The 17,038-nt window shown below is 42.6% G+C and overlaps 1 protein-coding gene across 5 annotated transcripts in view; it reads right to left on the bottom strand.

Moving 5' to 3' along the window:
* The window catches only part of CNOT1 (CCR4-NOT transcription complex subunit 1), a gene marked incomplete at its 5' end in the record, with an annotated part of 53,290 nt that overhangs the window by 7,473 nt on the left and 28,779 nt on the right, over nt 1–17,038 (bottom strand). For 2 of the 5 annotated variants that reach the window (XM_082005797.1, XM_082005798.1), the window contains 18 exons: nt 788–1,019; nt 2,142–2,311; nt 2,406–2,514; nt 3,116–3,258; nt 4,713–4,904; nt 5,462–5,581; nt 6,192–6,296; nt 6,406–6,546; nt 8,701–8,997; nt 9,538–9,668; nt 10,171–10,348; nt 10,669–10,746; nt 11,334–11,444; nt 11,853–11,969; nt 13,042–13,221; nt 14,078–14,218; nt 15,369–15,599; nt 16,857–16,935. In XM_082005797.1, coding sequence (XP_081861923.1) covers nt 788–1,019; nt 2,142–2,311; nt 2,406–2,514; nt 3,116–3,258; nt 4,713–4,904; nt 5,462–5,581; nt 6,192–6,296; nt 6,406–6,546; nt 8,701–8,997; nt 9,538–9,668; nt 10,171–10,348; nt 10,669–10,746; nt 11,334–11,444; nt 11,853–11,969; nt 13,042–13,221; nt 14,078–14,218; nt 15,369–15,599; nt 16,857–16,935 — 2,755 coding nt within the window. Of the gene's footprint in view, nt 1–766; nt 1,020–2,141; nt 2,312–2,405; nt 2,515–3,115; nt 3,259–4,712; nt 4,908–5,461; nt 5,582–6,191; nt 6,297–6,405; nt 6,547–8,700; nt 8,998–9,537; nt 9,669–10,170; nt 10,349–10,668; nt 10,747–11,333; nt 11,445–11,852; nt 11,970–13,041; nt 13,222–14,077; nt 14,219–15,368; nt 15,600–16,856; nt 16,936–17,038 lie in introns of all 5 variants that reach the window. The other 3 variants (XM_082005794.1, XM_082005796.1, XM_082005795.1) reach the window with 3 other exon arrangements.

The raw sequence follows: 17,038 nt of genomic DNA, 5'->3' as shown, positions 1-17,038 counted from the left end.
GAACTTCTTTTGGTTGGTAGCTGCAAAATCTGTAGCGTTTCTGTGCTATTAGTGCAGAAGTTTCAAGACACACAACATAAATAAAGTCAGGGGCTTCCTTGCAGCTGCAGTCAAGGAGCCGCCAGGAACACAGCTTTAGGAAGATGACTGCAGATATACAGGAAGTTTGTTACCACACATGTTGGGTTACTGACAGCATCTCCCTTCTTGGTCACAGCTGGAAGGCAGAGGTGTGCTGCTCATCACACCTGCTGAAGTGCCCAGGAGCAAAATGTTGGAGGCTGTTTCAATTTAGGCACCACTTTAGCTTCAAGTTCTTTTCCCCTTGCTCTAATGATTCCAGTTAGAAAAAGGATTCCTTTGTTCACATGGTCTGGAACAATTCACCTGCATCTCTATCTATTAGCAATTTCCTTCTGTAGGCTGTCAGAGGTTTTACTGTTATCTGGAAGGGGCAGCATTAGTTAAGTTTGATTACACAGAGCATTTTAGAACTATTCCCAACAGCTATCTCAACTGAAGTTCTTTTCCCACCAGATTTATCCCAAAACTCATGGTCTGAACTGACAGCTTGTTGCCACAGTATCTGAAGAACATGATTTAGTGAAGGGTAGGGGTTCCTACAGAATTTTACCATCAAAACCAGACAAAATTTCGACAGTCAACTGCCATACACCTGAAAGTTTCAAAAGGATGCCTAACATGAGTTATAACACCACTTTAAAATGGAGGGCATCACACCCTACTTATGTTGAATAAAAAGCACCTTTCTTTCCAAAAGCTCTACCTGTCCAACAAACGCAGAGAATGCTTTGGTACTGTCACGGCCCGCTGCAGCTGAATGGTAGAGGTTCACCCACTCCCTCAGCAGGTATTCTGCCTTCTCCCTCAGACCTGGAGGATCATCATACTCAGAGGCTTGGGAAATTCCTGAATGCATCATGAAATTGGGACCTCCGTGAGCACGGTCGATCATTGCTTCATAGTTTGAACGGACCACTTCCATCAGCTGGGGTAATCTAATGCAACAGACCAGAGCAAGAGCTGGGTTAGAATTTCTCCTCCCTCAGGAGGTACGTGAACTGCGAGCTCAGTCAAATATAGTTGAAAGAAAGCAAATTATTTCTTATACTAATTCTTTTTATTTTCCAGTCGTCACTGGAACAGTAGAAGTCATGAAAGCAGGCACATACACAATGAAGGAAGAAACACTGAAGTCATACAAGCTTCGAAGTTCCACTCCAATTCACACAGCAGCGTGCTGCAACAAGGTGCCGCAACTACTAGAAACAGCTTCACTTTTTCAGATTTTGGAAGCCCCCAAAACGCTCCGAGACAGCACGACGCCAGTGCTAAACAGCCTGACTGGGGCACTAAATTTGGGGCTGCAAGTGAAAGTCAAGTCATACAGTCTACCTACACCAGCCGCAGAGGAAAGGACCTTTTCTTTTGGGACATCTCACTAGCAGTTGTGGTGTTGACAGCAGCAGCCACTGCCACCACCACCAGCCAGCTGCTGGTTGCTCTCACAGCAGTCCAGAGCTCTCCAAGCACCAATCCACATCTTTCTCATCTTTCTCAAATCCAGCAGGAATTGCTTCCACCTTAGTAACAAAAGGCCTGCAAGTCCCACAGGTATTTCTGGATGCTGTGGCAACATTTGCTGCCCAATTATCTGCTGGCGGATACACAAGCTGTGTGATACTGGTGGATGATTGCTTCACAGATTCTAAACAGAAAATTGTCTATAGAAACAGAAAGGATTGTCTAATTTAATGAATTGCTTCTGATTAACAAGTCACTGTCTTAACACTCAGGTATTTAAAATTTAAACATGTAAGAATTCTGCTGAAATCTGCGATAAAGCAGGAATTCAAGCGAGTTTCTCACAGTACCAGAGCATTTTGGAGGACAGTGCCTAGAAATATTTTCCTGCTCTAGCATTCAGTTTGACATCATGCTCTTTTTTGACATAAAATCAACGCAATTACATTAGAGTAACAGTTTCAACTAACAGGACTGCAGCCCCAGAGAAAGTTTAAAGCTGTATGATTGAATGATACGAGCCATTGTCTATATAACATTTGAAATCATAGATGAACGCAAGAGAAGTCATATACTGCACAGTATTTCAGTCTCACCCTTCTGGGGCGTTTCCTCTGGAATGAGCATTAATCCTCATGAGTGTCTCAATTGTGTGAAACAGATCTGCCTCCGTTACGTGGGCGACACTTCTCTCATCCACCAACAGGATCTTTACCAACTGCATGGCAAATGCCACAGCCATGTAGTTCAAGCCATTCTCCATTGACTGTCAACATGAAAAAGGCAACTAAAGTTCAGCCACGTATCTTACAAGGGACTGACTGTAACTCTTCTCCTGCAAAACAGCAGGTTGCCTTTACCTGAGCCAAGTGAAGGTCATACTGCTGCATGTTAACAAGGTGATTGCGGATGAGGAGCTCCACAGCTTCCACGTTGTACTTGTACTCATCTCTGCATTCAATCAGGCACCTGAAGAATTGGACTTCTTCAAAAAAGTATACTTAACCACAGCTTAAGCAAAGCAACTCAAATCTAATACTTCAGAAAAACTGTGCCATTCACTGTGATTCATTACCCAGCTCCAAAAGAAGCCTCTTCTAGAGCTTTCTCTACAGTAATATTTGAGTTCGGAACAGTCATCAGCTTCAAGCATTTGTTGCCCTGCACAACTGGTCACAACAGCCTTTCAAGAGCTTCAGTCCATTCAGCATGAGAAGCCACTCTTCTGAGGACACAGTGGCACAACTGCCTAGCTCAAGCACTAGTGCTTCTGCTGCAGGCACATGCCATGTCACATAGTTTGTGACAAGCATATAGAGTCATTCTCTATAAAATGAGGACCCCCACTGAGCATCTCTAATGCTTAATTCCATTAAAGATTCCTATTGTGTTCTAGGATGAAGGAGCATTATCAGAAGATCCAGCTACTTTTGACAAAAAAGCTAGTTATTTTTTGTCTGTCCAAGTTGCAGCAATGCAAAATATTAACAGGCAAATGATTCAGAGTAACACAGTAGCCCCCAAGAGATGATGAAAGCTACACCGACGTTCCTGTTGTCTCATAACTGACCTAGTAATTTGTTTGTTACACCACGGAGATCCATATGCACGGCCGTCCTGCAGAGCCTTCAGCACGAGCAGATGACACTCACGGTAGCGAAGTAGGAGGTCAGCATCTGCCCCACTGGTGGCATCCAGCAAGCCCTCTACAGCCTAGAATAGATGCAACCTGTTAGCAGAGGGAAAAAACAAGCCCTCTTCCAAATCTTCTGCAAATTAGATCAGCAAGAGTTATCATCAGAAGACTCAGGAGACATGCAAAAAAAACAATTTAGTCTTTGTACTGACCCCTTCATAAGGCCAGACAGGATTTACCAGCTACTACAGCATCTACACATTCACTGTACACAGCTTGTCCCACCACAGACAAGCCTGCAGTCCCTCTATACCCCACTTACTTACCTGGTTGAGTCCTAGTCAGAACTAGATCCTCTAACAGGTACCAGCACTATCAGTCAAGAACAAAGAGCCTCCCTCCAGCTTCCAGTTACTTTTGTTCTGTTCTTGGATCCTCACGCAGACAGCTCAGTATCCTTCTGCTATACTCAGATGGATTTTTCTCCACATCTATCACTATACTCCGCACTGCTACACAGGCACTGATGCCAGCTCAGCTCAGAGCTCACCACAACACTCCCCACCTGGTTTACTCTGCTAGTTCTGGATGGGATGGAGTTAATTTTCTTCATAGCAGCCCATATGGAGCTGTGCTTTGGATTTGTGCTGAAACAGCATTGACAATACACCGGTGTTTTGCCAGCCACTGAACAGCGCTTGCACAGCATCAAGGCTTTTTCTCTGTCCCACTCTGCCTCCCCGCCACTGCAGCGAGTAGGCTGGGAGGCAACACAGCCAGGGCAGCTGACCCAAACTGAATAAAGGGATATTCCATACCATAGGACATCATGCTCGACAATAAAAATCTCAGGGGAAGGAAGATGAAGGGGGGCATTCATGGTTATGGTGTTTGCCTTCCCAAGCTTTCCAAGGATTGGCTAGACATCTGCCTGCTGATGGGAAGCAGTGGTTGTTATTTTGGTTTTGTATGGGCACAGAGTTTTGCTTTCCCTACTAAATTGTCCTAATCTCACGAACAGGTCATTTTGCCTTCCCTGTATTTTCTCCCTGTCCTGTGGCAGAGGGGAGCGAGTGAGCAGCTGGATGCTTGGCCGTCAGCCAGGGTCAACACACCATGCACACTCATTTATCAGTTACTGCAAGATACTATGCACAAGTGTGCCACTATAAATCCAGCGGCACACTCAATACTACCCACCTACAAAGGCAGTTCAAACATCATCTTAGCCTCCAAATTCTCCTGAAATCAAAGGCTGTTCTGGAGTGCAACAGCTCTCTACTTGCCACATCCAAACCAGCCTTCTTCCCACAGCAGGCTGGCCACAGCATGTACAAGACACCAAGTGAACACCCGTGGCCCTTTTCCAGTTTTATTTCCTGAATTTCCAGAGACGGCGATTGTTCAGTATCGTTCACCAAGCAAGTTCCACAGGATGTATGAAGATACACAATCATCAGCAAGACAATCCACGAGCCAGATGAGCAATGAACTCTAGGCGAGTTGTTACAGAAGAGTTGTTAACACTCACCTTCTGCAGCAGTCCAAGTGCAGCAATAGCATCACGGGAGTTACGAGCCACCACCACAGCCTCCAAGAGGCTGCGCAACGCTTGAGCTTGAGGATTCATGGCCAGGGTGTGTGGAATGGACTGCAGGTGCTGCTCCAGTTCTGTCATACATTTGTCGTAGATTTGCGCTACGTCATCTGTAGCCCAAGCTTGCTGCTTAAGAGAAAGTGAGAGAGAGATTCCCCCCCACCCCGCCAAGGATAACTCGATTACTAACAGGCTCTTCTGCTTTGGAAATTACAGCATCCAAAACTTTAGTTTTGTAGACTTCTTTAGTACTGTGGGTGGTTCTGCTGGCATTTTAAATAAATATGTGCAAATTAAGCTGCGGAATTAACTAGCAAACAATTCTAGCAGTCCTTAAAACCTCAAGTATGCAGTCAAAAAGCTGTTCATTATTTCAAAAATCCATGCATGCTATTCTCAAAAAGTAATCTGAGATTCAAATAAAACATTTTGCTGCTACTAAAACTACACGTAGTAATCCTAACTTGCAGATCTTGCCCAATTTGGGTTACAAACCCCTAACACCAGGTACAAGTTTTACGTTGCCGTTAATTTGACTTTGAAACTAATGCATCTTTCAGCCGCTATTCCCAAGCAATACAAATGCCTGATTCTTACTAGTCTTCTAGCAAAGGACACAAGTTCTGCAACGTTCACCAGAAGAGCGATAGTATTCTCAAGCCCATTAGTTTGGAAACCTCTACCTTCATAGGCTGAGCCAAGAATCCTGTAGGCTGAGTTAAGTCATTGGTAGGCAAGAAGCCAGGGACATTGCGTGCAAACTCTTCATAAACAGCCAGCTGTTTTGGGTCCACACCTCCAACCTTTGCAATGAAAAGAACAGGCATTAACCTAATCGTTAAGCACCGTGGTGGTAAGAAACAAGGGCAGTTTGTGTAACAAGACAGCTGCGCAGTCACATTCTTAGAGTGGCCTAGACATCAAGAAGTAGGAGTCAGCTGCTCTGCAGCGAGGTCCTATCTCTCCTGCCACACCTCCTAACAGGAGGATTTTGCTCTACAGCTGCAACTCACAATCCCAGAAACAGGAAGAACTGAATACTGGCTTCATGTGTGTCTGATGCACAAGAGAAATGCTCTGCTGAGAGCACATGGTGTGTCCTTTAAGGGAAGAAAATATACAGGAGAACAGACAACAAAACAAAGTTAGTCATCTTTCAGTGAAAGGAACAGCATAGAACAAGAGACAGGACCTTTAATGTCCTCAAGGAATTGAGGAAAATGGTATGATCACTAATTTTGGAACAACATAGTCACGTGCTTCCATTACTAATCAAGCCAATAGCAGTTGCACTGTTAGAAAAAGACTAACAATATATAGGTTTGCGCAGCTGATGCTGCGCCATCCACTTCTCAGTATCAGGAGGGGGAGGAGAAGAGCAGCATCACAAGATAGCTCAGTTAATATCCTCACCTTTAACCTGATCTGTTCTGGCATCCGCTCAGCCTGGTAAGTTAACACAACAGGATCACAGTACCGACGACCCTCTTGTCTAGCATGTTTTCTGAGCTCAAATTCCTGGGGAAAAAAGAATAACAACCCAAACACCAAACTGAATTTTAGACACTGAATCTGGGTGTATTTGAGCACATGTAATACTTCTACAAGACAGCAGTCCTGTACTTACAGTTGCAAGCCTCTTGTCCATCTCGGGGCCTGCCTTTTCCACAGCCGTCTTCTGGATAAAGCAGCATGCGAGCTCACAGTTATCCTGCGCTAACTGGGCAGCTGCCTGCTCCATCATGTCCCTCTGTTGTGGGGAGGCTGCCTATTGAAAACCACAATAATCAGCGCAGGCTGTTAAGTTTTCCTCTGTATATTACTAATCTTAAAATTTGCACCACACAGAACACCAGCAATAAAAAGAATGCACTCTCTTTGCATGGAATGTACAATAATAAATTTAATTTTGCATAGCTTTGAATAAAACATGTAGGCCAGACGACAGTAAAGACTTTCAACAAGGAACAAAACAGCAGGAGGTCCTCAGTCTCCTCCACCAACCTATCTCCAGGGCATAGAAATAAAGCCCTGCTTTTAGACTGATGTAGATAAAACAGATGCTAATGCAGGAAAAGCAAGCCTCACATCACAGCCTAGAAGTTCTTCTACTTCCTAGGTTATCACCATCAGATTTAAAGCTGCGTCACTAAAGGCAAAACACTAGTCCTAAGCCTTTTTTAGTGGGTTCCCTTTCTGATACAGATTTTCTTCTTTCCTTCTTGGAGTCTGCTTTAAGAGAAGCCTGAACAGATAGACTTATTTTCCAGGGTGCAAAGCAGCAACTCCCACTGAAAATGGAATATACATATAAACACAAACAGTCCAACCTACTTGGATTTCCTTGTCCACCAAGATCTACCCCCATTTCATTAATTCCTGAGAACTACACTGCTTCTCTCAAAAGAAAGTCTTCCTTGTTAACCCATGTCACACAACAAGCCAGATGTAAATTTTTAGATGTCTGGTACAGCACTTTTTCCTGCAACACAATGTCTTCTGTAATTATCCCTTAAGAAAATTTCCCTGGATTACAAGCATCCCTGTATCAATGCCGTATGTCTTCAGGGATTAAAAAAACCCTTATTGCTACATTACATTTTCAAAGCATTTATGACATTTTGCAAACACTGCAATACCCAGCACTATGCCTTCCGCAAAACTTGAATTACTTCTACCTATAGACATTCTTCTGTGGCACATCATGCCTGGTAGATATGAACTGTAGTCCCATCTAATTAACCACAGCGAGCCTCCACACCAAAGGAGTATTTGCGCCCTTCTTATCAGCCAGAAGACAAAGTGCTTTCTCTTACGGTTACTAGCTTGACACCCAAACCCTGCTAACAGTGGTCACTGGCTCAGCTCACAGGTTCACAAAGCAATACTAAAACAGTCTACTCCCATCCTTGTGTGTAAGATGGATGGAACAAGTTCTATTTGTGTGCTTTTCCGGCTCTTCATCTCAGCAATCAAGTTACTTGAAGTTCTGTGTAGGAAGAGTCAACAGCATTTTGAGGCGTGGAGTTAAATCATGGACTAACGTTTTGTGCTCGCTTCAGACCACTGAGTCCTGCCCTCTTGAGGCAGCTACCATGCAAGAGAGCAATCCCAGTGCAAAAGGGTTTTTGCACAGGCAACCGCTCCCTGGCAGATGGGAAATAGTAACACGTTTTTTAAGCAAGAGCTAGGCAGTCCTTTAACTTTTTATTTTTAATCCCTGAAAGAACAGCTACGTCTTGATCTTTCCAAGATCCTTGTGCTCTCGTGTCCATTACTGACACCGACGGCAAGCAAGTGAGTGTTCTGGGTAGCAGCTGCTGTTCTGGCCAGCAGTTTGTGAACTGTTCCGTTTAGTCAGGAAGAGAAAGCTACCACTTCAGCTGAAACTTGGTTCATTAAGTGACCTGAAAATAGCCTCTAGAAAACCCAAGAACTCACAAGCTGTGCAGAATAGTCTTAACTACATATCTGCTAACAGCACATGTAAATAAAGTCTGCCTGAAGCATGTATACTGAAACAATCCCAGAATCACCAGAAGATCCCAGAATCGATTCAGTCCTCCCCGCTCTAGCTTTTCTACCTCGAAACCCACAGAAAGATAAGCACTCCAAGGCTTCCGTGATGTCATCAAATTGGAGAGCACAACGGGGCAAAATAAAAAAGGTCGTCAGAAAGTTAGTGTGGAACGTAGTAAGATCCACCTTATAGGCTTAAGAGTGTTTGGCATGAGCTGTAACCTGAAGTTTTTTCACTGTAATTCCACAAGAGTCATGAGACACTTGTCCACTAAATTAATTGCATGGCTTAACTAGTCCTGAGATGAATCAACAAGTCCACAGGGTGGAGAAGCTATTTACTAACGCTGGATGTCTACAGTACTGTGAGTTGGAAATAAGCTTCAGACAATGCAACTCTTACCCTCAGTGCAGTAGCAAAACTATTTTTCAAGTTGGTAGCTATGCTCATCAGCAAAGGTTCCCTGCAGGTAATCATGGCCATCCCAGCAGTCAGGTTCCTCATCATATGGTGTGCGGCCACACGCATTCGTGACTCCTCCGAATCCAGCGCGAAGTCCTTCCTGACTATCTGCTCACAAGTAGTCATGGCGATCTTAATGGACCGATCGACCACCGGATGGACAAGCTCTTGCACCGCTCGCTCTATCGCCTGCCGCACACACTGCTTCAGCTGTGGGTGAGCTTGAAACAGCGGAATCTGGAGGAAGATTTGGAAAGTTAAGTGAGAATAAAGTAAACTGGAATGCCACCTACTGCTGACATTCACATTTTCCAAACAACTTTTAAGTTTACTGTCACAGCTTGCCTACAGCGCAACATATGACCATTTCTTCCACAGTCGCAGGTGAGCACAATGCAAAGACTAACTTAAGAGCCAAGTCGCTGACTGGTCCAAGGGAGCACAGAAGCTCCTTTTAAGCTTAAGTCCTGATAGCAACTATCCCAACTGACACTTATTGCCAGAAATAAATTGGATACTAATCACAGAATCATTAAGGTTGGAAAAGATCTTTAAGATCTGTCACAGTGAAAGACCACTTGATCATCTAAGATTGCTAATACAACCACTAATTACCCCTTAAGGTTCTCCATTTGATTACTTGTTCGCACTCACCCTCCCCATTACTTTTGAGAAGTGACTCTCCTTCAACTTATAAAATGCTGCTCCCACCAGCTGCGATCTGTGGCAACACTGGTGGCAAGAATTTTAGCAAAGCAAATCAGCTCTAGAACTTACTGTTGGATTTAAGGTAATGTGTGGAGCCAGCCCTCCTAAGGAATAGACATTGATGTCGTGATAACTGTACTGGGGCTGTGGAGGAACCGTGGCTGTACAAGTGGTGCTGGTAGCTGGAGTTGTAGAAGCAGCTGTAAAAAACAAGAATGTATTGAACCGTTACCGAAAAGCAAGTGCTTAAAATGGAAATGTGTACTACTTTAAACCAGCAACTGAACAAGAAACAAAAGCTTTGCAGTTTGATCATGAGGCCTCCAACACTTAATCAAGCAATTTTTATTCTTTGTTTCCCCAATAATTAGTACCAAACTAGCTTCAGCACATTTCAGCAGAGCTGTTAGTTATGCCACAGTTGAAACCCTGATGTCTTGTTATTAGATCATCCTGCTTCACTCCCTTCCAAGGAGTAGCTACACACAGCACATGCAGATTTAGTCCTCAGGATGGCTTCCGTTCCCTCCCTGTCTCCAAACTCTGTACGCCTCCTTCTATTGCAAAACTATTCAAGTGCTCTCAAACATTCAGCAAGGTTACAGTAGGGTATGTAGCTTCACATTCTTCTTTGCAGTAGCATTAGCTGCCTTATTAAAACTTGTATAGTATGGTTCTGGGTTCTGTTTGAAATGTACTTACTAGTAGTTGTGATGGGCGGTAGCTCTTCTGGCTGCTTCACATCCTTCTTTGGAGCAGACAGCTGCTCATCCAGGTTTTTCAGACGATCCTTATCTTTCAGAAGACTTCCAGGTTTCAGCTCATTGATGTCTAGCGCAAGATTCTTGCAGAGCACCTCAATCTCAAACTTCAGATTCAACTGCACAACAATTCCAGTTTAGGTTATGTCACAAGGAAAATACCCGAAACGTTTACTGGGCCACTCGATTCCCAAGCTTCCCATTCTAACCCTATGCCTTTTAGAGACTTTGATAGTGGCTGAGGATTAGACAAATATCTTGCATGCTGACCTCATAGGAGAAGAGTTTCATCCACGTTCTACCAAATTAAGCAATGCCCAATTCTCCCCACGCTAAAGAAGCGAGAAGTGAAATTTGGTCCTTCACAACATCCTTCTTGACTGGTATGTCAAGAAAACCTCACACTCAGTAGGTATAGAAAAGAAAAACAGAAGTTTACTTTTAGATCATGTTCTTGATGTAGCTCAGCTAAAACGTTCATAATGGCCATTGTCCATGGGTTTGGAGGCCTGAAGACCTGCAAGAGAAAGAGGAGACCAGTATTACACAAACTTATTTAACCATTTGGATAACTTATGACTGAAAATTCTTGAAACATGAACACCTATGTGTGCATACAGCTGTGGAAAAGTTTGTACAGCTGCGATTAGGGTTAAATTTAGTATTCTGTTTGGAACTAGATCAGGATGTAGTTGAACATTAAACTAGAAACACAATGACTTGGTCCTTCTGAGAGATCAGTTCTATGTCAAGCAGAACTGACAAGAGCTGATCAGGGTCAAAGTGGGGTAGGGGGGATAAAAAAAAGAATAAAGAATAAATAAGATTCTAGAACTCCTTCAGTGCATCCTTCCACTTCTCACAGAGTTCTGTTCAGGGATACCACAATAGGTGTTCAGCTACCACCACCTATTTAGACTGTAAAAATGCACGGGCCATGTACTTTCCCCTCAAAACAGAACTCCTTCACTTTAAGCCCTTACACTGCTTTTCTTTCTCCCCATGAAATTCAATCAGTTTTCACTTTGTGAAAAAAGCTAATTACCATCTGCAAGGCTGACTTTGTCACTTGAGTGGTAACTCTGTCAGCACAAAGTCACTTACCACACTCCTGACACTGGATTCTAAGACTTTGGCAACAAATGGCACTACGTAAAGCAATTCCTGCTGTCCCTTAACATACGCTTCCAGTAGTAGCGATTTCACATCCAAATCCTGAAAAATACAATCAACAATTGAAAACGGGAAGAGGGTGGAGAAAACAGCAAGCACACTGCAAAAATTCCACTTAATACACTACTTCCTTATAGAACATATGGCCAAAGTTGAGCCAAGACTGTCATTGAATTTTACAGACTAAGCAGCAGTTACTTCTTGAACACAGATTTACAGATAAACTAATTAATCCCCCCTAAAAATGTGTATTTTGGCAAGAACTTAACTACTAACTTTTCGGATTAAAAAATATTTAGAAGTCTTAAATGACCAACTCTGGAATCATAGTTGGAACTTGGCACACAAAAGAGGCATCAGGGAGGTGATGAAAGTTTCCCAAATAGCCTATGCTACTGCATAACAGCGTATCAATTCATGCCAAACAAATCTGTAAAGACAGAAGCTCACTGTGTGCAAGATGGGCTTATTTTTAGCCAGCGTAATCATTCCCAGCCAGTGACCAAGGTTCTTTAACAAGGAACGGTCTGAGAAGTTGGCTGCAGCTTTATCTGATGTCAGTAGCACCTAACAGAAAAACAAAAAACAACTTGAGCAACAACTGGAAGATAATCAGACTCAAAACCAAATCCAACAGCTGATCTGACTGAAGACGTAACATTTTAGAATATTAAATCCTGAGCTCTGGTCACATTACAGAGATACTGAAGAGCAGCCTTTGCTTCAAGGCAGCACCCCCTAAATCTGCCCTGTAGGGATTTCAAAATTGCTTTCTTTCAAGAGGATCAAAAAGAGGATTACACTTTTCCAGACCTTACCATTTACTCTATCAAGACTGTTATGAGTACTCACTTAGTAAAGTACAATTTGAGAAGGCAATGCTTCCAATTAATGCTTCATCACAGACCTGACGGCTAGAATTTGCACTTCTTGGGAAACCATTTAATTCTTATTTCAAGACTTAAATCATGTCACAACATTCTGCTGTTAGTTCTGTTCCTTAGCTTCAGAGGAGCATCAGCTGAACAGAGCAAGGTCAGCTATGCTCTAAAAAGCCAGGAGATTTCTTTTGCACTACAGCGTAACCCATGGTGGCCAGGAAATTCCACCAACAGGTTTAAAAATAGTGCTCGGTTGACAAACTTGTTTCATCCACTCATCCCTTCTGGGCTACCACTTCTCCCTCCTCCTCCCCTTCACATTATCGTGGCCCTCTAGTGAATTTTGGTTGTTACACCCTACTTTCTAATCCCTCTCCTTTCCCTTTATTCTTCTTTGACCAAAATGGCTATCTTATCTTTATACTTTCCCTGCACAAAAGGGCCAGACCATAAGCAATCTTCCCCTAGGTTATAATTTGCAAGCATCACAAATTTAGAGTCCACCTACATAAATGAATTCAAATGCAGATTTGCCCTCTCGTTAGTCAATTCAAATTAAGTCTTTGGTACATTCCTGGCTAAACCCAGAAGCATCCTAGTATTCATGGAAGTAACCTGTTTAATCATAAGCTAACAAGTAGATTTTTGAATGATACTCCACATTTGAAGATCAGCAACATGGTAAGCAAACAGCATGAGAACAGCACACTCCTGAACCTTTACATCTACTTAAGTACTAGAAAACTTGCGCTGCTCACCTTGATGTTTCTGTAGGTTTCATTCAGAACCATTTTATTAAACTCTGGATTCTTAAGTGTGTCAAGGAAGTTTGAATATAAGCTGTGAAAATTAGGCTCAATACTGACTCTCTTCATCACAAGATACTGTGATACCCAAGGCATGAACTCTTCTTTCACCGTTTCCTTCAATTCTTCAACCTGTCCCCATAGCAGAGGAAAAAGCACACCACAGAAGGTATGAGATGACAACCACAAACTTCTGCGGTCAGCTGTGACCAGCACAGCCATATTCACTCAACTACTTTTAACACTACAGTTAAAAAAAATTAATAGCTTTGAAGTCAGTGTCTCATTATCCGAAGATCTGGTCAACCAGCAAGCACTTAATCATAAAGTGAGTGAGGCACAATAGTTTACCTTTCCCCCATTTCTCAGCTTTTTCCCAGACAACTGCAAAATAAATGTTGGCATATTATGTTAAAGCCACCTGACAGCACAGGTGGCAGCAGTACTGCAGATTTCCACCAGTTCAGAGACAAACAACCCAAGTTTCAGCTTGAAATACAAGAGTCCATTAGCTTAAGCTTGCAATATCAAATGGTACCCAGCCCAGTTATGATATGAATGTTCAAACTTGTATTAATGTTTTTTCAGAAACCTGCATTAGTATTTTTTAGTCCTTTCAAATGACAAAAACATCAGAAAGGGCTATCCAGCAGTTATTCCAGGCACCTACTAGAAGTGTTTTCCTGAAAACAAAGCATTACAGACCTATAATACTTCAGTATGAAGGATTTGGCTACAGTGAAACAAGGAAAACTTGCTTTCTCCTGCAAATTAAGAATAGCTTGCTTTCACCTGCCTTTCCTTTCCTTGAAAAATTCTATCTTCAAAGAGGTTCAAATAGAACATGTTGAAAATTATTTCTCTGAAGTGTGCTCCCCCGCTAGTTTTTTGCAAGCTGGAATTTCTGCAGAAACATCATCACCCACCACTTTAGAAGGGTCCAGATATATATTAAAAAAGAATTTTACTGGTGTTCTTCTATACTTGCCTTCTGTGTCATATTTGACTGAGACAGATTATTGAAGATGAAAGCAATTTTTTCCTGGACATTCTCCGGAGGTTCCACAATTCTCTCAGTTTGATCTGTTGCTACTAACAGCGTATCAATGTTGGTAGTATTAATGGAAGGCTGGAGGGAGAACAAGAAATTAAGACCAGACAATACCTACAGGCAACATCAAAAGACACTTTGGCTCTGTTCTGTCAAGCAAAAAAAAAAAAAGAACTGAGCTTTGTCAGGTGACATCTATTGTCGCAGATTCATTTTCAGCAGCCACTCTCAATGAAGCCCAGTGATTTTTTCACTCTACAAGTGATGATCAATACTCAGCAGAACAACGGTGCTGTACAAAAAGACCTCTAGCATTTACGTTCGTATGTAATAGGTTCCACTGCAATAGCACCCATTAGGCTAACAGCCTGCATACACTGTCAGCCTGGAGAAAAATCATAGTACAATAGTGAGCAGCACTTAGTACAGTAGTGAGTCTCCAGGAGCACTTCAGTGCTGAATAGGGAAGGACAAAATTGGGCATTATAAACGCCTCAAAATAACAACTATCTACATGACATAATCAGGTGTGAAAGACACTGATAGCTACACTATTGAACTGTCCCGCAACAGTTGTTCATAACTTTCAGCTACGTTTGATTTTCGCCTCCTTTAGTTTGAGGAGCTTCTTTTAAGACAACTGTACCAAGACAGTATCAGGAAGCAAGACAGGATTGACTTCACAGTGCCTCGGTTACCATACAGCTCTACGCATCCTCAGCATACACATGGGACCAAGCGTGCCCCAGCACTTTCTGTGGAATAGCCAATTCTGCTGTAACAACTCTGACTTTCAGGAAGTTCAGAGACATGTTTAAGTAAGTGGCTCAAGATTTGAAAAACCATAGTTAGAACTGCTAGCTCAAATGCTCTTTAGTGTGCAGTAAGTGTTCTCAAGCCCCAAGCAGAACAGCAGCTGTCAACTATTTCAGGAGTCCTATTGCAAATCATTAACAGCAATGATGGTCCTGTAATTGTCCTGATAATTAAAACCTCAGTAAACACATTTCTACTTGACACCACAGTTTTATGATCAAAAACACCTTCTCTCTATAAAAATGTTGCTCATATTTTAAAAGGTTATATACTTCAGATATAAAATATGGATCACAGTTTGAAACCTGTAGCACAGAAATTACATCTGATTTTGTCTAGACGTCCTCAATCCAGACTGCAACTTAAGTCCTTTGCTTCTCCAGTAAGGGCACTGGAGTGACAGAATGCTTACCGGCACGTCTTTCTTGAAGCTGACTCCAGTTGGTCGGGTGATTGTAATGGTTTTTGCAACAGTGGTAGTGGTTGAGGTGGTTACTATAGTGCTGACTTGGCCAGCAAGAGGAGCTTTTGCTGGAACTTGGGCCTGGGCCTGAGCCTGGGCAAGTGCAATACTTCCAGGGGTGGTGATTGAACCCTGCATCTTCACAGGAGGATCTCTGGATTGCTGTCCATATTCTATGTACTAAAATAGGGTGAACAAGCACATACAGAAGTTCACATGCAACAGAACTACAGGCTGAGTTTCACATGAGCAGTATAAAGGTTTGCCAACAGGCTTTAAAATACTTGATGCTAATGCAATTAAGGGAATCTCCAAACTACAACTGTATGCCCTTATAAAGCACATCTTGTCACTATTTTCCTTCTTTCTTACCAGAAAAGAGCCTCAAGCTGTACCTCTGATCTCAACAGGTTGATGACAAGCATCAAGAGACTCAACATCCTCAAAATTTTAGAGCACTACCCAAAAACCTCCCATCCCTGCAGGCCTGGGATAGCAGAGCAGAAGAGGAAAAAGCCTAAGAGAAATGTGTGAGTACAAGAAACTGGCTACAAAGCAGGTAAGAAGTCTTCTCCAAGGACTCCTACAGCTACATAGAAACAGTAAAGTCTGACGTTCCCAATAAATAAGCAAAAACACAGTTCTGAAGTGGCCAACTAAGATTTACATCCTCTAAAGTAGCTCCATGGTAGAACACGAGTTTCTTCCCCAGTGTATTTTTCTTTTTTTTTTCCCCCCAGAAACTGGGAACATCAGACATCACACTTAAGGGATACTGTCTGAAACCTGTTAGTGAAACTGAGACTGCTATTGGACTTTGCAGCTTTGGGTAGACCTCTCTATCTTCACATTGGTGCTGAAGATTTTTCCTTACCTAGATTGCTCTCGAGCTCTGCCACAGGGATTAGCTTTTCTGTATTTCTACCAATGAAAGCACCTTCGAGGCAGACGCCGTATGCTCAACGCTGCTCTGGACTACACGGTATTGCCCTTGCTCTGATCAGACCTTCAGGAATGAAGTTTCTCACATTTATCCGGATTATTTTAGTTGGTCTGAGTATGAAATTGTATAAACCCAGCTGAATGCCCTCTATCTTAGAGGAAAACTCCAAATCCTTAGGGGACTGGAAAATGACTCCACCGAAGCACTTTAAAACCTTTGTGCATGGCCATGTGCACTGATTGATCACACAGTTATATCCAGGCAGCTATTTCAACATAAGCAACCCATACAGATTTATGGAAAAAGAGGTACCAAATAACCACCTACACCTGTCCACCCCATCCCACGGCAAAACCTTTAAGAAAAGGCATTTGATTCAGTGAACGTACACAGTCTCAAATTGCAACAGCTCAGACTATTCAAAGGAAAACAGGAATTTGCTCAACAGAATTTAAAATCTTAGAAAGCTAGTGTGCCAATACGAACACGCTCACCTCCTGTAAATGATGTGGGAACTGTATAAAGTGACTAATAGAAGCCAAGTGCTGACAATACTGGGGATAGTCCTTCAATCTGTCAGACAAAATATGCATTAGTCAGAAGCATACACCCAGATCAAAAACAGTATTACAGAGAAATACAAGTATAACACTGGTATGTCACTCCCATACTGCAT

This window comes from Phaethon aethereus, assembly GCF_964289735.1.
Source record: "Phaethon aethereus genome assembly, chromosome: 13".
NCBI classification, from domain to species: Eukaryota; Metazoa; Chordata; class Aves; order Phaethontiformes; family Phaethontidae; genus Phaethon; species Phaethon aethereus.
Note: the sequence above shows the minus strand (reverse complement) of the source record. Positions and strands in the feature narration are given on the sequence as shown.